A 20847-nucleotide genomic window follows, 5' to 3' on the forward strand; every position below is an offset into this window, starting at 1 on the left:
CCTGTCTGCTAAACACCTGAAAAAGGTTCTCCTATGCTCTCATAGACAATGATGACAAAGTGGTTTGCATTTCTATAGTGCCTGACAGTTTATAAAGCACTTTCTTCTCCTAACATCTTTGTGAGTGATGTAGTACAAAGATGATTTCCCCCATTCAAAGGATAAGGAAAATAGAGCCCAGAGTGGTCACAGTATGATTCATAGTTAAATAGTGCTTTACCATTTCAAACCTTCTTTTCACAACCCTCTAAAGGGGTAAGTTGTATCTGCTTTAATATCCCCATTTTATAAATAAGGAAATTGATTCTCAGAAAGACTTAACTCATAAACCTTGCCAGGGACAGTGCTTCCCTGTTTCCCTGTTTTCAAGGCCAATGTTTTTCCTTCTACATTTCATAGAACTTAGGGGTCCAGCTGGAAGGGGTCTCATAAGTCATCCAGACTTAGCCCCTTCCCCTCCCCCCCTTATTCTTCGGATAAGAAAATTGAGAGCCAGGTTGGTGAAGGGATAAGGTCACACAGGCAGTTAGCTCCAGAGGGAGAATTTCAATCTTAAAAGGCAGAATGATTGAGTGGTAGAATATTCCAGCTTAAAGATTATTGTATAAGTATGTATGCATATATTGGATTTAACATATATTTTTTACCATGTTTAACATATATTAGATTACTTGCTATCTAGGGGAGAGAGTAGAGATGAGGGGGGAAAATTGGAACATAGGATTTTGCAAGGGTTAATGTTGAAAAATTATCAATGCATATCTTTTGAAAATTAAAAAGCTTTAATAAAAAAAAATCCCAGCTTAAATCTTGCCTCTGCTGTTATTCATTATGTATGTTGCCATGGACAAGTCACAGCCTTACTGAGTCTCAGTTCTCTGTATAGAAGGACCATCTGCTATGTCTCAGGTCCTGACCAGCTCCTGATCCTACAAATGGAGCCTGCTTTGTTCCCATATACGACCAGGGTAAGGGGTTACCGAGATGAGTTCTCACTGGGAGTTTTCCCTCCTGTGAACGGCACAAGCTAATAACAAAACAAACCGCTCAGTTCTCACGATCTCTTGGACAAATCTGGAACACTGAACGCCCGATCACTTGCTACAGCCGTGGGCAGTAATTCAATGAACACATTTTCAATAATGGAGATTTGATTAGGCTACGTAAGGCCATGAATGACACACAATTATCCAATACTGTTAATGATCACAGAAAGGGAGGAAGCATGCAGGCAACCAGTGTACACCGATAACAGAAGCAATATCGACTAAGTGGCTGGTATGCAAGTTTTCTGGATGGCATTCTTTCTGAAGAACTATTCCGAGAGAGAAAAACCCAACAATCCTTGATCTTCTCATTAAGGTCTAGCAGGCGCCATGTTTTCTGCATTAGCAAGCACAAGTACGATCGTTATATGCCAAGTTTCACCAGATGAGTAAATCTTTTCAATGTATTGATTTATTTCACTTCCTTAAATAGGTTATTGATCCTCTTCTTCCAAAGATAAAGAAATAAAAACACTTTTAATCTATGAAACTGGTTACATTTTTTAGTTTTGGAGTCTTTTTAAAGTTCTTTCCATGGCAGTTAAATGGAAAAGTGATTAGAACCCTAGGCTCAGAGTAGGGGAAAAAATTAACTCATATTAACTCATATTCTGAGTTAAATATGTCCTCAGAGACTTACTAGTTGTATCCCCCTCCCCAAACACCTCACCTGTGTATTCCTCAGTTTCTTTATCTGCAAAAACGAGGATGATAAAAACAGCTCCAACCTTCCAGGGTTGTTGTAAGGATCACATGAGAATATGTATAAAGTACTTAGCATGTGGCTTGCACATGATAGGTGCTTAATAAATCTATTTTTCTTTCCCTCCTCCTTCTTTCCTTTTTTCCTTCCTTTCTCTCCTCCTTCTTCCTTTTCACTCTCCTTCTTCCTGTCCTTCCTCTGTTGCTTCCTTCTTCCCTTCCTTTCCTTAATTCCCTTTTCCTTTCCTTCCTTTTTTCCTCTATTCCTTTCTCCCTCCTTCCCTTCCTCCATTCTACCTTCTTTTCTTTCCTTCCTTCCAGCAAATTTCTTCTTCAGTGTCATGGCTTAATTATTATACGACTGAGATCTCAAATCCATTTTTGATTACAGCTATCAGTATGAAGTTGGACAAATCATTTAAAGGTCTTTTGGTCTCAGTTTCCTCATCTGCAAAATGAGAAGCCAATTTCAATTATTTGAAAGTCTGTCATGAGGAGTCAGGGAAAACTTTCTCCTGGGTGTGAGGAAGCCATAATTCATGGCTCTAAACTATGTCTCTCCAGAAGCACTCCACAGAGCATCCATCCACCCAATCCAGTGAAGCCTTCCTCTGATTCTCTGAATATGTAGAGTATACAGAGACAGCCTGGCCTTCTCCATCTAGGGCTATCTCTTATCTCTATATATCCCCAAATTATCAGAATGGCACCCCGGTTCTAATTAGCAGGGCAGCTTCTGTCTCTGGCCCTCTGATTCTGGGAATTTGGGGACAGCACAAGGGATGAAATATCAGACCTACCTGGTTTCCAGTGGGATGTTACTGTTGAGTAACCAGTTGTCCTGCGCATGGGCAGACTCTGGGGGGCCGACGGGGTGCTCTCCAGAAAGAGAGTGGTCTGTCGGTGCTGGGCTGGGGTTGCTGCGTGGTGTGAAGTTGCCTCGGTTCAGGGAGTTGATGGAGGCGGCGTGATGCTGGTTGGGGGTGTGGGCGTGAGACAGTGGAGGAGGTGGAGTCCGCAATCTGGACGGGTTCTGAAGGCTTGCTGGGTGATCTAGGAGACAAACAGGCCTGTCAGGTCAGGGATCTAACCCTGGGCATTTTCACCAGGAAGAGAAAACACAGTGGCATAGAAGTAATAATACATTGTTAGAGCTCAGGTTGGCAGAGCACTCTCAGATTTTGCAAAACATTGTACATACCCAATGAGGAAAAGGAGGATGATGGTGAAAATATACTTCTATAAAGCACTTTATAGTTTACAACATGCATTCTTCACATCAATCCAAGAATTTCCAGGTGTCTTCAAAATGAAATTTAAATGCCACTTCTAAAGAAAGCCTTCCCTGGTTCCCTTGGCAAATCGTGACCCTTTCCCCCATATTCCCTTATATTTATTTTGTGTACATTTTTATATTTACATATTGAGAATAAAAGTGAGATACTCTATATGTAAACTAGAATAGACTGTAGCAATGCAAGGAATTCTTATTATTTGGAAGGAACTAGAGTATAATAGACCAAACTCCATTAGGCAAGAGATAGTCTTTACAATGCCAAAGAATTCAAAGGTTCTAAGACTTGAAGATAGGAAAACTTAAGTTCAAATCTGGCCTGAGACCCTTACCAGCTGTGTGACTCTGGCCAAGAGAAAACTCTCAGTTTTCTCATTTGTATAATGATTCAGAGAAATAAATAAATGATGAACCACTCCAATATCTTTGCTAAAAAAAAAAAAAAAAAAAAAAAAAACTCAAATGGGATTATGAAGAATCAAACCCAACTGGAAAAACTATTCAACAATATATTTCTATAAACTCAGGGGATATCATTTACAAGAGAGGGATATCTAGAAAAGCTACAAGTCAAGTTCAAGGCTCCACCCACTCATAACCTTGAGGAACACTTTGCCCAACCTGCTCTATACAGTTAAACAGACTAATAATAACTAGCATTTATATAGTGCTTTAAGGTTTGCAAAGTGATTTTATGTGATCCTCACAAAATTCCTAGGAGGTAGATATTATTATTGTCTTTGTTTCACAGATGAGAAAATTTGGGGGTAGAAAGAGGAAAAATAATTTGTCCATGATAACACAGAGAATAAATGTTTATGGCAGCATGTGAACTCTCCAGGTTCAATGTACTAATCCACCACTTCCCATATACCATATAGCAATTTACTCAACTTGAAGAAAGCCAGCTACATTGTGAAAAAGAAGGTTAAGTAATCCAGTATCTTTTATCCAGTGTGGTTTAATACTGGAACAAGCATTGGCCTTCATGTGGAAAGGTTCAAATCCTAGGCTCTCATCTTTATTATTTAAAGCATTCTAGGAAATTCTCTAATCTTTCTGAAATCTAAGTTTTCTAATTACAATAAGAGCACTACCTCCATTAATCAGGACATTTGGAGGAAAGAGTTTTATAGACTTTAAAGTGCCAGACAGATATGAATTGCAATTATTATAACACCATCCAGAAAAATCTCATGTTAAAGAGTAAATAAAGATGCTGTTTTGAAAGCTTAACAGGAATATAATTACAGCCCAAGGAAGTGTCTAACAATAATAACAAGCAAGCGTATAGCACATTGGGGTTTCCAATATTATACATATTATCTCATTTGATCCTTACAACAGTCCTGAGAAGCAATTTATCCCTTTTTACAAATGAGAAAATCAAAACTAAGAAATTTAGTAACTTGCCAAGATTCATTTAGCTAGTAAGTGTCTGAGGCTGGATTTGAACTCAGGTTTTTCTGACTCTTAAGTCCAGTGCTCTATTATCTACTGAGACTCTATCCATCTCTTTCTACTCATTGTGCTATGCAGTAGACAATATGCAGAATGGAACCTGGAAACCTGGATTTAAATTCTAACTCACACTTATCATCTGTGTCATCCTGGGCAAATTAAATTAGCTTCTTCATTTATAAGATGGGAACTAATAATCCTAGTTTTCCTTGTTTCACAGTGTATATGAGAAAAGTGCCTTGTAATCATCAAGACTGAAGGAAATGGACATTACTATTGATAATATGACGAAGAGCAGACCCAATACCTCTAGTTTGGGGAACACAAATTTACACAGGGCCAAGTCTGTGGAGAAGCTCTCCCAAACACCTTTTTGAACTCTGTGAGCAAATTTAGGAGTTAGTGGCAGAGAGATGGACACTTCAGATTAAGAGGAAGCCCCTGTTCCATAGGTGCCACATGATTTACCCCAGACTGATATACCGCCTGCTCTGCTTGGGGACTTTTGATACAACCAGCTTGGCTAAGGACCAATAAAGGCAGGGTTTTCATTAAATAAACCAGCTGCCCCAGAAACAGAGGTTATGGCTCTGCTGGGCTTTAAAGCTGCAGTGTTGTGTTTGGACAGGACCACAAAGATCTAAGAAATTTATCAAAATAGATAGAACTTCTCTACCCACCTAAATCATGCAAAGAAACCCAGATGACAAAATTGACCTCTTAGAATACAAGGAATGAGGGGAGTCACAGATCTGGGGGGACACTAGCCCGTGCTGGGTCAGTGATTCTATCCAAGTTCCCAGGAACTGTTAATTGAGACAGACCGTGTCTCAGACATAAGCAAACAGGACCCCAGGCTGCATTGGGTGAGTGATAATGGATTACTAAACCTCTCACCTTCAAGCCACTGTTTGGAACCCAAGTCAAATAAATAGGAAGTATTACAGAAAGCTTTTTACCATCTTTAACATGTGTTCAGTTAAATCATGAATATATTCATTCCTGCAGCAAATATTGATTAAGCACCCAGTATGTACAGATTCATACTGTGTGCTAGATGGAGACAAAACACAGTAGTAGCAGTCACGGAAGTTCCAGACTAGTAAAATATAAACACAGAAAACTCTAGTACACAATAGGAGGTCTAGGCCAAGTGCTATGTGATATCTGAGGAGGACAGTCATTGTCAACAGAGGGCTCATGGTAGACTCCCTGGAGGAGGTAGTGTTTTAAGTTGAGTTTTAAAGAAGAGGGTGAGAATTCAGCTAATGAAGAGAAAAAAATGAGGCATTCCAGGTATAGGGAATAAAGGAAGCAAAGATACACAAGAAGGAAAGTGAGGGTGTGTTCCAGAAACAGAACAGTCCAATAATTTGGACTGGAACAATACAGATAAGGCTAGTAAGATACGGTCTTAAAACCACGCTCTATGAGGAATGATAGAAATACTGGAATTGGGATACAAGAAAAATAAAGCAGGAGGATTGGGGGTTGGAATTAGGCATGATAGCCAATTTCAATTATTTGAAAGTCTGTCATGAGGAGTCTGGGAAAACTTTCTTCATGATTTCAAATCTGGCTGAGACTTACTATACTTATTAGCAAGTCACTTAACTCTGCCTCAGTTTCCTCATTTGTAAAATGAGCTGGAGAAGGACATGGCAAACCATTTCACTATCTTTGCCAAGAAAATCCCAAATGGGGATTTGGACTGAAAAATTAGCAACAACAACAACAACAACAACATAAGAAAACAGGATTAGGCTTTTTCTCTTTAGTCTTAGAGGGGATAGCTAAGACTAAATTGGAAATGGCACAGAGGGATGTACAAAAGGAAAAAAAAAACCTTCCTAATAATTAGGCTTGTCTGAAGCAAAGGCTGTAGGACAATATCTGAGCTGTACAGTGGATTCTTATTACAATAAAAACTGGCCCAGATGGTTTCTAAGGACTTTCCCAAACCTGAGATCCTGGGACTCTCCACTTACACTGTGCAGTGGTACAGGACCAGGTAGCACCACCAGGGACACAATAAACACAACAATGTTTCCATTCAGCTCACAAAGTATAAAATCCCCTTATCCCTAAAAGCACAAGGATCATAGGATTTAGAATAGAAAAGTATCTTAGGAGTCATTCTGTATAAAACACTCCTTTTCTTTTTTAAAAAATCATTTTATTTTATCTTCACTTTAAGATCATAAGGAGAATAGAGAAATGGAGTTGAAACAGTCAACTTCTGTCCACCCCTCTAGAGAGAACCCTCCCTGGCAACAACAATAAAAAATTGTGTAAAGACAACTGAAAGATAGAAGCAGAAAATGTATGCAACATTCTGCCCTTTCTAGACCTCTATCTCTCCGTTGTGTAGAAGGAGGGAAGTTTCATCATTTTTATCTTAGGATCATTATTGGGTTTTTTTTTTCATTTTTTAAGTTTAGCTTCACTTAAAAAAATTACATTGTTATATTCATCTTCTTTCATAATTTCAAAACTGCTATCAAATTGGTTAGCCTTGGTCAGCCCAATTCACAGCTTCACCAACAATGTATCAGTATATCTGTTTTCCTCATAGTCCCTTTAACATTAGTTCCATTATTTTGGTTATCTTCAGCAACCTCAGCATTGTTTCAATTTGTATTTATTTTACAATTAGTGACCCCTTCACTTTGCAGAAAGAATAAACAAAACTTATAAGGGGGAAAAGATATGCTTAAAACTCATCTCTTTCTGTTACATTAAACAGCTTAAGTAAACAAGAGGATGGTGGCCATGATTTAATATTCAAAATAAAAACAGATGAGACTTATTTTAGCCCAGATTTTCCAAACAAAGCCATACATGGGGCTTCTCAACAGGCATAAAGGTGAAAGCCCATTTCTGTACTAGATAAATACTTGCATCCTGAACTCAGCAAAATCAGGATGTGCTGCCAAATTCCATAATTCTCTTCATTTGACAGTCTGAATCCTGAAGGGAATGAAGCCTTTCTATTGTTCAATCAGTCAGAAGTATTTATGGGACACCCAATATAGTGCAAGTCAGAAGTCATGGTCTCTATTCTCAAGAAATTTTTAATTTAAAGGAGCTAGGGAGAGAGGAAGAGAAGGACAGGAAGAAGGACAACTTTACAATATCACCCACAAAGAGAGAACAAGCTAATTTCTGCACCAGGAATGACAATTAACAAATTCCACCTGGTAGGATCCTGTTTACAAGTTTTACCTTGTAAACAATTGTAAATCTTGTAAACAAATCATTGAAGAGATTTAAACAGTAGCAGAGAATACATTAAAAATGGATTTGAATTTTCTCATTCCTACATACATACCCATAGTGCACATTTCCATGTGTTTACATCTCCCCTGTAATCCCTCCATAAGATCTGATTCAAACAAGTGATGATGTTTTTATTGTAAAAATGAAAATGGCATCCTAATTCACAGTACTTCTCAGGAACCCAAGGTAGAGATGTTTATATATGTACACCAGGATCCACAGAGTTCACTCAAGGATACTCTGGCTCTGGATAACATTGTACTGAGTAGTATGATTTTGCTCTAACACTATCTCGGTAGTAGTTATCCTTTATACATGTCAGAAATTAGGGGCATGGTACCCCCTGATTATGGAAAATCCACATACAATTTTTTGACCCTATCTGGTCAAATTTATTTTTCTTTTATGTGTGTTTACATAGTATCAAAAGATAAAGTATTGGTAGTATAAGAGATTATAAATATAATTTATGTATTTGTGAGTTTCTAAACTTTTGTGTGATTCATCTACTGCCCTTTACCTGTTATCTGCAGCTTTTGCAAAACTCCCCAAATATTTCCATTTAATTTCTTATGCTGATGCAATGTGGAATGGATAACTGCACAAGGCCAGAAATACAGATCAATTATCCAAGAAATGTGGATTCTCCAGAGTTTCACTGGTCTGACTTGCTCTCCCATTTATACACACTCTCTTGTGGGACTAATCAGTCCACAAAGTAGCTGTATATGGATAGGTTAGTTCAAGTTCTGATTTTGTCTATGGACACCACCTTTACTTCCACAAATTAAAACTCTTTTTTTACATCTTTGAGGACCTTCAAGAGTTAGCATGGCCCCCAAATGTTCCTCCCTAGGGTTCACCTGCCAAGGAATTTCTTTCAATTCAGCTGGGTCAGTTTTCAGATTATATTTTATCACTCAACTCACACTTGAAGTCCTTTTAGCTTGACCAAACCTAACAGAAAATACAGCCTTTGAGTAGCTAGGATTATTCTGTGCATGAAAAGGATTCAGATAATGATGTATGCAGGGTGTCTCAAAAATCTCAGTGTCATTTTCAACTTTAATAGCTTTAAGCTATTACTTTAAAATAGATACAGCTTTAAAAAATAATTACATATAATATTTATAGTAATGATATAATATTTTATATGAATATGCATATTTATGCAGCTTAAAAGGTTTAAAAGCTTTAAACTGCACTGAAACTTTTGGGACAGTGGATTATAATAATAGTAATAAAGCTACATATGTATATATGATGCTTTAAGGTTGAAAAAATTATGCAGGGATAATAATACATCTATCGCCCAGAGTTTTTCAGAAGATCAAATGAGATCAATTATGCACAGTGCTTTGCAAACTTTAAAGCAGTATATAAAATGCTAGTTATCATTATTATTGGAAAGAAAAAAAGGTATTCACTCCCATCCACCCCTAAATAACCCTATATAGAGCATCTAAGTAGCACTCCCCTTTTGTAGAGGGGATCAGGAAAGCCTTTTCTGGAGCCCAAATTTGAATCCAAGTCTCTGAAATACAAATTCAGAATCTTTTGTACTATTCTATCTCATTCACCATTCAACAAATCCCACACAAACTCTCTAGGAAAGGAGGGAGGGGCTGTTCCAAAGTGAGAAGGAGAGAAAACAGATGGACTGTCTGAATACTACAAGGTGCCCCTGAGATATGAGAAGAAAAGCCCGAGGCATTTTGAGTTGATACTCCACACAGGAAGGTCTGGCCTAGAATCATGGTGGACACAAAGGCTTGGAAGGAAAGGGGGAGTCTCTGGTCAGGGAGAACTCTCTTAGCAAAACTTAACAAGCATTTAAAGACACATTGTTCAAGATAGAAGTAAGAGAATGAGTTCCAGAACTATAGTTTCTCAGGGAAGTCCTGGTCTAAGCCTTATTTCATAAATGAGCAGAAAAGAGCCTTGGAGGCCATCAGAATCATCCCTGTAGACAAGGGTGGAGGATATGTGGGAACCCATCCTCCTAACTTCCGATCTGGGGCTCCTGCCACATTCATGGGCTGCAGGATGTTAGAATCCTGGGAATACTGAACAACAGGCATATGGCATTTTAATTACAAAGGGCTCTCAGACAACCGCTCCATTATTTGACACAGAAGCCTGGCGGTTCTCTCTCAACTATAACAACAGCAACCAGCTACAAACCCATATGCTCTGCCAAAAAAAAAAATCATAGATTTAGAGCTGGAGGAAATTTTAGAAGTCACTATGTACAATCTCCTTGTTTCACTGGTGAGGAAACTGAGGCTGAAAGAAATTAAGGGAAAGACATTAAAACAATTAAGTGTCTGAAACAGAATATGAACTCAAGTCCCACTGCCATGATGTCTAACAATGTCTACAATTTTTATTAGCAAGCTTGATACAATGATTATTTTTCAGTTGTTCATTTGTTTTTAGCTGTGTCCAGCTTTTTGTGAATCCATTTTGGGGTTTTTCTGGTAAAGATACTGGAGTGATTTACCATTCTCCAGTTAATTTTACATCTGAGGAAACTGAGGCACACAGTGGTAAGTGACTAAACTCAGACCTTCTCAACTACAGGTCTGGTGTGCTATCCACTGCACCACTTAGCTGAGCTCTTATTATATTAATGCAAAAAAAGTGCTGATTAAGCACTTAGGAGTTACTGAATGTCAGGGACAGAATGTGAATCCCAGGCACTTAGCACGTAGCCTGGCCTATGGAAGGTTCAAAATACCTATTGCCTAACTCTTCCTGCCTCCAAGTCTAATAAACTATCCCCTTATACAATGTTACCTTTCAACTGAATTAGTGAGTAACTGAATTATTGCATTTACTCACATAACATAATTAATAATGAAATAACCAATAGGATAATAATAGAGCAAGCCATGTGTGAACATGTCAGGAATATTAATAAATTTCAGGAATATTAGTTACAGTCTTATTCAAGGACAAAGTAATAAAACTGTGGTTTAAAAAAGAAAGCTACAAACTTATAGAATAAAAGCCCAGACACAGATAATCTGCCAATAGATCTGATTGCTGGTTCTTTGCAGACATAAGAGGTAGGGGGCCGACTGGAGTGCTGAAGTTCAATAATACTAAAAAAAAAAAAAAAAAAAGATAGACACGAGAGAGAGCTAGATTCTAAGGACTTAATGAAGACCCCAGTGAGATTCACAATCATTAATAGGCCTCTAATGATTGTCACATATGAAATATGATATTTAATTATCATAAAACATTAAAATCCTGATTGCTCATGAATGCCAAAAAGAAAGAGTTGTTTTTGTTACATTAAAATGTCATCGACCACTGTGGACTTGGTTACTGCAGACACAACAGTGCTGAGACAGAGCTGGCTAATGAAGCTTGTTCTCCACAGCCAATTTAGAGAGAAAAAGAACTCTTTGTCATCACATCAACAAGCCTAGGGTCGAATGAATGCACTATAAGGCGACCAGGGAGGGAGGCCAGATAAATCTAAAATCCATGGGCTTAATGCAATGATGCATCACAGACTGGTGGTTTTAGGGGTGCAGGCCACCCATAAGGTGCAAATGGAGATGCCTCTGTGCTCCTTGGGGACTGCTCTGGTCAAAAATTCATTTATCTCCTGGCTAGTCCGTTGACTGCTTCCCAAACACGTAATATATTCCTCCTTTTTGACCCCAACTCCTGGCTACTCTGGCTTCCTCAAATTCCATTTTCTTCAAGAGATCTTCTAAAGACTGGGGCCTTCCTCTTGCCTGCTAATCCCTGAAACTGCCTTCCTTCTACCCTATATATCTTGTTGCCATTGATATTTCTTCCATTGAAATGTGAGAACTCCATAAGGGCAAGAATAGTGTTTTTGTCTTTCTTCACATTCCCAGGGCTTTGTATAGGGCCTGATACTATACTTAATAAAGGCTTGTTGACTAATAATGACTGTCTTTCTTTCTCTCCCTTCTTCCTCCTTCTCACTTCTATCTCTCTTTATCTCCCTCCCTCTCTCAACACAGCTAGTCTAAGTCTTGTAGGAAAGGCACAGCTTCCACCATCAGGTCCAGCCTTGTAACCGGAATTTATGCTTTTTCTGGCAGAGTCTTTGAAAATGTAAAGACATCTCTCGGCCATGACACTACACTGAAGAAGTTTAGGGGGATAAAACTGACCTTCTTCTGTTTGGGTTAATTCAACAAATAAAACTACATATAGATAGACAGAAAACCAGGCAATCTCAGTTGTATGTGATCTCAGAAGTGGGTAAAACTTCTACTCAATGCATCAATTCCTTCAACAAAGTTATCCACATATGGTCATATAGATTCTGATTGGAAAAACTGTTGTTCAGTCATTTCTCTCTATCCAACTCTGTGTGACCATGTGGGGTTTTCTTAGCCAAAATATGGGAGTAATTTGCCATTGCCTTCTCCAGAGATCATTTTATAGATGAAGAACAGAAACAGAGTTAAGTGACTTGTTTAGAGTCATACAGCTAATGAGAAACTGAGGCAAGATTTAAACTCAGAAAGATGTTTTCCTGATTCTAGGCCCAGTATTCTATCCAGGTCACTGCCTAGCTGTCCAAGGGGAGTTTACTATCATCCCACTATTCCCCACCCTAGTTAGACAGTCCATGAATATTTGGGAACAGCTAAGAATGCAATGAAATATTTTTCATATGCTAAATTCAAATAATCGCTATAGTTTCTAAACATTGGTTCTACATCTGGCCTCTGGAACCAAGCAGAACAAGTCTAATCCTCATGTCATATGACCTCTCTTTAGACATGTGAAGGCAATGATCCTGCCTTCTTTATTCCCTCCCAAGTGTTCCCTTCCATAGACTAAGCATTCCTTGCTTCTTAGACTAATCCTCCTCAGCAAGGTCTCTAGTCCAGCACATCATGTTGACCAATATATTTGGGAAAGTGCAATAGTTTCTCATTGTTCCATCCAAAATGTGAAATACAGAACATGACAGAATCCTCTAAATGTGATCTGGCCAAGGAAGAAAACAACAGGATGATTTTTACATTGCTCCAGTCTGTCTGCCTCTAAGCAAACTGATAGATCAGTATCCAAAATCCAGTTTCTAGAAATATATAAAAAAGACCAAATATCATAATTACCTAAATCTGCATAATTATAATAAGGATGATGAGGATGAAAAAAATTAAAAGAACCTGACATGGATTTATTTTGAGGAATCAAATATGTGACCAAAGGGTCCCCCAACTCTTCTGGGCTCTCTCTTGGTATTGGGCTCCCTACCTGCTCACTTAGCCTACAAGAAAAGCTCCTATTCCTATCAGTTCCTATGATTTCATGCCGATGCTATGATCCCTTTCATCACTTCCTAATCCCCCTTTTCCTGCTATTCATGCCTCACCCACAGCCTCTACTGGTGGAAGTCCAATTGGCAGTCCAGGCAGCTCTTCGAACTCAGTCTTTCTCGGTATGTCTTGGGCCCCACCAACATAGGTTTCAAGTATTTGGCTTATGAAAGTTTCCCATGAGAACCAGAGCTCTGAAGCAGCAAAGCTCCTCTCTACATGAAAGAAATTTAAAGAGGCTTGTGACCACACAATGGAATGACAAGTGGGAACCTTGGGATGCCCTGGAATATGTCTCCTTGCACATACATTGCTCCTGCCTTCACATCCTTCTCAATAGAAGTAATTTGGTATAATAGCTAGTCTTTGTATAATGCTTTGAAGTTTGCAAAGTGCTTTACATGTATAGAGCTGGCATTTCTCCAGCCCTTCAAGTTATCCCATTTAATCCCCACAATCACCCTGGAGGGGTTGATGCTACTATTACCTCCATTTTTACATGTCTGGAAATTGAGATGGAGAAAGATTAAGTGATCTACCAAGAATCACAAAGCTAGGAAATATCTGAGACAGGAATTGAACTCAGATCAGGACCAACTGACTGCCTCATGATGCAGAACCCTGGATCCAGGAGTCAGCAGACTGAGCCTTTATTCTTGTCTCTGTCACTCAATCAAGCAAACAGATGGATCTAGAAAAGTTCTAAGTTACAAAATTAAGCCCAAGGACCACATATCACCATAACTCCTTGAATCTGCATAATGGTAATAATCACGATGGTTTTTTTAAAAGGGAACTTTATAGGTCTTTGTCCTAAGAAGAAAAAATGAAGTATGTGGCCAAAACTGTTCTCCATCACTTCTGATCTCTATACTACTATACAATAAACATTTATTAAGCACCTACTATGTGCCAGACTGCGCTAAGCTGGAGCTATGTAGCATTACTTTTCTCAGCCTTAACTTCCTTAATTTGTAATAGAGATGACAATATTCGCATTACCTAATAGCCTATCAAATTACAAGTATGGGATGGACAATCCAGTTCAGCAAATTTATACTAAACATAATCTTTTGTACGTGCTTCTGGGGGCAAAAGAGAAAGACAGCATTGCTTCTGAGTAAACTGAGGCTCAGAGAGATTGTGATTTTTCCAAGATCAGATGAGAAGCAGCAGAACTGGGATTTGATCTATGTTTTCAGTCCTAATAATCTATATTCCAAGTTTCTCTCTATTGGTAACATCCAATGTGGTGAGGTCATTTCCAGTACTAAGGTTCTATCATTCTACTATCCAATCCTTGTGGCCAATTTTTTGTTTTTGCCCACAAAATAGTCACCACTAGTTGTTTATTATAATCTTTCTTATCAGAGCCATGATGATTCTGCTTGCCTGGTCTGAAAGGCTCTTTACATATTTTTTTTTCTGTTGTGATTAAAATTCCCACTTTTATTCAATTGGTTTTGGCTGAGAAAATGTCCTTTCAGATTCCCCAGATCCTGGCACAAGCCAGATGCTGCACTCAGCCCTAAAAAAGAGGGGCTCCATGGGCTTTTTGGTTCAAAGGTAACATAGAGATAATCTAGAATTGCTTCACAATTTTTTTCCCCTGAGGCAAAGGGGAAGTTTGGGATTAAGTGACTTGCCCAGGGTCACACAGCCAGGAAGTGTTAAGTGTCTGAGACACATTTGAATTCAGGTCCTCCTGACTTCAGGGCTGGTGCTTGCTTCACAATTCTAACAGCTAAGTGATTTGCCCAGATACACACTCCCAACACTCAAACTCAGGTCTCTGGACTCCAAACAGCGTTCATTCCACAGTCCTAAGCTTTGTTCCACATGGCCCTATCTTTCAGGATATTATCATGGCTGATGTGCAAAGGCTTCAAATGCTTGGGATCAGAGACCAGATGCCCACGACCCTTCTGCAATGCCCTCATTGCACAGTTTAAAGTGCTGTTCTAACTTGGGCATCCCCCTGATGTTTGGTGGGGGCCGACCTGACTAAGCAGAAGAGGCAGTGAATGTGACCTCTGAGTAGGCGTTCTGTTCCCCATCCAGAAAAATGTCATCACAGCACAATGAGAGGCCAGCTTCTGCAGTGACAGCATTCTGGACATTATCTTTACTGATGGGAGCCTAGAAATACCAAGGAGGGGGCCTCCTCAGGGTCATAAAGGGAGCCAGAGCCCCCTGCTTCCTCCCTTTTACTTCCAGCCACGATGGAGCCATTCCGCCTTACACAGTCAACTGCCACAGCACACTGACATATCCAGAACAAAGCCTAGGCTCTCTTTATCCTCCCACCCCAATCAGTTTTCATTTGTTAAATAGAAGTGAATTGCATTTAATTATATTTTGGAAATTCTAGGGCCCAGTGTTATTTATTAATGGCTTGAAACAATGAGGAAAAAGTTTGGATAAGAAGGACTGAACTCAGACACTTCTCAGCTATTACTTAACCTCTGCCTGCCTCAGTTTCTATAATTGCAAGGTAAAAGGTGGGCCCTGATGCCCTGTGAAGTTCCTGCCAGCTCTAAATCTACCTATGATCTGCCTCCTCTTGGCCTTTACTACAAATGGGGGAGAGATTGACAGAATGAAATTCGCTCATCTGTTTCTTCAAGCAGGCAAGCAGTCTTTTAAAAACCCTAAGTTCTAACGTGTTCTGTTTGATGAAATGTGTATTGAAAACAATGTCTGCTGAAGGACCGAAGTAATGAATCAATGAAATGTCATTTCCTTCACCTCGAATGGCATCTCAACTTTCTACCTGTCTTTCCCTCTCAAAATCCAACCCATGCTTAAAGGCTTAGAACAAGCTTCACCTTCTCTGTGAAGCCTTCCCTGCCTCTTCCAGCCCACGAGCCTTTTTCTCTTTTCTGAATTCCTCTGGCATCCTTGGAGCCAGTGCCAAGCAATTTAGTGCTTAACTCTGCTCTAATTTCCTGTGTGCTAATCTTGTTAACACAACTCTACAGTGGAAGTTTCTACAGCTCAGAAACCAACATACACGTATTTGGTCTGCCGTGTGGTACGAAACACAGTCACTAGCGCAGGAGAAAGTGCTCAGGAGATTGACTTATTGATTGGACTGACCCGGATGGGCCTGTTACTCCTAAGAAATAAATCCATTTCAATTCAGCAGTCACTTATGAAGCACTTACTATGTGCAAGGCACTGTGATATGCACCCAATTTTCTTCTAGATCATTTTGATGATAAAAAGATTAGTACAACTCATTCTTCTGAGACTATCTCAAATATGACCTGTTTTAGAAAGCCTTCGCTAATTTCTCCACCCTTCATATGATCTCTGACTACACTGTATTCCTCACAAATTTTATATTCTAATTTTTATCACATTTATCTTTGATTTTGTCCAGTCATTGTTCTGTTGTGTCTAACTCTTTGTGACCCCATTTGGGGTTTTCTTGATTAAAGTGTTTTACCATTTCCTTCTCCAGTCTATTTTACAGACTAATAAAATGAGTTGGGGCAGCTAGATGGTGCAATGGATAGAGTACCAGCCCTGAAGTCAGGAGGATCTGAATTCAAATCTGGATGCAGATAGGTAATACTTCCTAGCTGTGTGGCCCTAGGCAAGTCACTTAACCCCAATTGCCTCAAAAAAAAAATGATTTAAACAGAGTGAAGCCCAGGGTCAAACAACTAGTAAGTGTCTGAGGCAGGATTTGAATTCATGTTCAAAGGACTCCAGGCCCAGCATTCTTATTATCCACTACATAATCCCCAGTTGCCCCATTTATCTCTTGGAGCCCCCAAAAGAATCTTTGTAGCGTCTTCAGTTCATAAATCAGTGCATGCTACTTAAAAAGAAGTGAATAAGGGTCTTTTAAAAGAAGTATTACAATAAGAACCACCCCACTATCTGATACTCGGGAGAGAAGCACTTGTAAATTGTAGTTATTTCCTCTCAAACGTTTAAGGATAATCTTGTTCACAACTTATAGCAATGTCCCGTTTTTAAAAGATTGCTCAACAACTTTCTTCCCTGTTCCTGTTAAACCCTCTTTATTTGCAACAGCCTCCCAATGAGGGGATTAGAAGACTTCTATGGACCTTTTCAATTCTAACATTTTGTAATTTAAGGTACTTCCAATCTGCCTTTGCCTCAATTCCACAAACCTTTATTAAATATCTGCTGTGTATAAGGCACTACAAGACACCAAGGACACAAAACCCAGAACAGCCTGTTCTCCAAGATCTTCCATTTTGCTCAAGTGACACAATTTGTACCCCAACTAGTGAGAAAAGTAAATGCAATTAATTTTGAGGAAGAAAGACCTAACAATTGGGAGACCAGTAAAGGCTGTTCTAAAAGGTAGAGATGAGGAGAAATACATTTCAAATATGGAAGACCACCTATAGAAAAGCAAAAATAAGGGAGAAGGAGCATTATATACCTAGGGAAGCAGGTAAACTAGTCTAAGTGGAAAGAATAATGCATGGAAGGGAATGATATGAAATAAGACTAGAAAGGGGGGTATCAGTAAGACTATGGAAACATTTAAATGCCAAAGTGAGGTTTTTTCTCTCAGAGACAAAAGAGATCCACTGGAGTTATCAGAGAAGGAGGGTAGCATTGTCTGAACTGTGCTTTAGAAACATCAATTTAGACACTGTGGAGAGAATGGATTGGAGAAAAAAGAAACTGGAAGCAGAGCAAGCAGTTGGGAGACTTTTGAAATAGTCCAGGTGAAGGGAGATGATAGCTTGAACTTGGGTGTGGTTATGTGAGTGAACAGGAGGGAGGAGATTGAAAGATGCTTTAGATGTAAAAATGGAGGATCTTTTGAAAACTGACTGGATGTAGGAGTGTGAGACAGGAAAGAATCAAATATGTACAGGGGGTGGTAACTTGGTTATCCAGAGGGGCACTGGTATCCTTAATGAGTTAATATCAAGTGAGATAATTTTTGTAAAGCATTTAGCACAGTGTATGGTATGCAACAGGCATTTAATAAATACTTTCCCACTTTTGCAACCCTTTAGCAGAAATCACAGTTGAGATCTCTCTAAGATATTACCATAGAGATGTCCAACATGGGATTGAAGTTCAGGAGAGAGGTTTAGACTGGATATATAAATTTGGGAATCAGCATTATCTTGTCTATGTTTAACTAATTGATTGGTGATTATGTCCTAAGGATTTTCTTTGTTCTAACATTCTCTATTTTGACAATTTAACTTCAAAGGTTCTTTCTATCTCCAAATTAGTGGATGAATCATTCATTCCATCACTCATTTATTCTAAAAATGTGTACTGATGACATTACAAGGCTAGTTTATTTGGCCTCTCTCATTTAACTGTTTGGTTATACAACAAGCCATCTGAAATCTGAGTTCACAGTCGACCCTTGGTAATTTTCAGGCTCAGAGGTCATCAAGTCATCTAGAAATTGTTCCATGCCCTGAAAATACACACACAGCAGACATGTAAGGGATCCCCTGCTCTGAGTCAGCAGAGCACCCGACAATGCCAATCTGCAAAAGACTAATTCTTGCCAGGAAAACCCTACACGGGACAAAGATCTCTATCTCATAGAGGCACATGAATGCCATTACTGATTTTGCAAACGCGGTCAGCGAGTACAAGGAGTGATCGGGTTCCAATTGCTGCACCAGCCCTCAAGTGGAAAGATCACTTACAGGACGTGTTTCTAAAGCCAAAAAGAATACAAAACCACGTCACACAGATGGAAATGTCGTCTACACCAACAACTTAATTGTTAATAGGAAGCCCTTCCTTGTAAGAGCAAAGAATTCAATGTAGTAACCACTTAACACTTCATCTGGGATCAGGGGAGAGGAGAAAGGGGAAGGAGAAGAGGAAAAATTAGGGGAAGGAGGAGAAAAGGAGAACAAGAAGGAAGAAAAGAGGGGATGGAAAATGAGGAGAAAAATGGAAGAGGAGGAGGAGGAAGAGGAGGAAGAAGAAGAGAAGAAAGAGAAGGAAGAGGAGGAGGAGAAAGAAAAGAAAAAAAGGAGGAGGAGGAGAGGAGGAGGAAGGGGGAGATGGAGGAAGAGAACAAGAACTTTTATATAGCACATTAAGATATGCAAAGAGTTTTTACAAATTTTAATTCATTTGATCCTCCCAACAATCTTTTGAGGTAGATGCTTTGATTACCCCCATTTTATAGATGAGGAAACTGAGGGTAGCAAATGTATAAGTCTGAATTTGAACTCAGGTCTTCTGGACTCCAAGTCTATTCACTACACCATCTAGTACTTTCTAGATCTACATGATTCTGTGATATTCTCAGATCTCAATCAAATTTTTGTACCTCTCTTTTGATAGCTATTTTTGCTACTGGATTACCTCCACTAACATGAGAAAAGAAATTCCCAATTTAATAATGCATCAAGGGTTACAAAGTATTTTCTTCACAACTATTAGGAAATTAGGAGTGAGTGTATGGCTGTCTCCATTTTGCCAATAAGAAAATAGAGAATCAGGATCAGTGGTGCTTTGTGATTTGAAAAAAAAGATATTTGTTCAGTTGTGGCTGACTCTGTGACCCCATCTGGGGTTTCTTTGGCAAAGATATTGGAATGCTTTGCCATTTCCTTCTCCAGTTCACTTTACAAATGAGGAAACTGAGGCAAACAAGTTTAAGTGACTTGCCCAGGGTCACACACCTAGTATCAGAGGCTGAACTTGAATTCAGGATGATGAGTCTTCCTAATTCCAAGCCCAGTGCTCTGCACACTATGGCACCACCTAGTGATCCTTCATAGGGACACATAGCTATTAAGTATCTACACACAGCTAATAAGTATCTGAGGCTCATGCAGCTTCCTGATTCCAAGCCCAGTGCTCTGTGCACTATGGCACCACCTAGCAATCCTTGATAGGGACACGCAGCTAGTAAACGTAAAAACCAATGCTGGAACTCAATCCAGCTAACTAAATTCTAAGCCAGCACTTTTAGCAGCTCATCTTGGTTAGTTGGGTCTCCCTCTCAGAATCTGGCAGTGGGCTTTACACATGTAGTCCTCGTGTTCTTAGTCAGCTTTTGTTGAATGAATGTTTAATGGACTGTTAAATACAGGACCATTTTTATTTCCCTAGAAAATGTTTATCAATTGACAATCTATGAAACTCTGCCATGAATAAATAAAAAAGCACTAGGTTTGGAATGAGAAGACAAATGCTAGCTCTGTCACTTATTCTATGCGGCACAGAGATAGGATGATATATGTGACCTCGGACAAGACTCAGTTTCTACATCTGTAATATGGAGATAATTATTCTGGCACTGCTCATCTCATGAGTTGTCATGAGAATATAAGCTTTCATTACAGAAATTTCAAAGGCTCCAGTTATACTCACTTCTCTCTATAGCCCACATTCATCTTCTCAGCAGCCTCCATAATCACCCTGCTGCCAGGCTCAAAGAAAGTTGGGAAGTTTTGTTTATTTTATTTCACTTTTTTGAGAGGCAATTGGGGTTAAGTGACTTGTCCAGGGTCATACATCTAGTGTTAAGTGTTTGAAGCTAGATTTTAACTGGCTCTTGGCTCCAATTCCCTGCACCATCTAGCTTCCTTTTAAAGTTTGAAAGTTTTTAACCCTTTCTTCTCTTGATTTTGGGATTCATAAGCTGTCCTTTTAGTGCCTTCCTTACTTGGCCCAATACTTCATATAGCCTCCAACCATATTTCTCTGTACTCCCTGACCTTGCCAGTCACTTTGCTACCACGATCTTACT

General features: G+C 39.2%; 1 protein-coding gene across 1 annotated transcript in view; it reads right to left on the reverse strand.

The window, feature by feature from the left end:
• Window positions 1–20847, reverse strand: part of TENM4 (teneurin transmembrane protein 4) — a 1176249-nt gene that overhangs the window by 349168 nt on the left and 806234 nt on the right. Inside the window, exon 7 of the mRNA XM_051987214.1 lies at window positions 2549–2801. Within this exon, the coding sequence (XP_051843174.1) occupies window positions 2549–2801 (253 nt within the window). The remainder of the gene's footprint in view (window positions 1–2548; window positions 2802–20847) is intronic.

The sequence above is a fragment of the Antechinus flavipes genome, chromosome 3, assembly GCF_016432865.1.
Source record: "Antechinus flavipes isolate AdamAnt ecotype Samford, QLD, Australia chromosome 3, AdamAnt_v2, whole genome shotgun sequence".
In the NCBI taxonomy this organism is placed as follows: domain Eukaryota; kingdom Metazoa; phylum Chordata; class Mammalia; order Dasyuromorphia; family Dasyuridae; genus Antechinus; species Antechinus flavipes.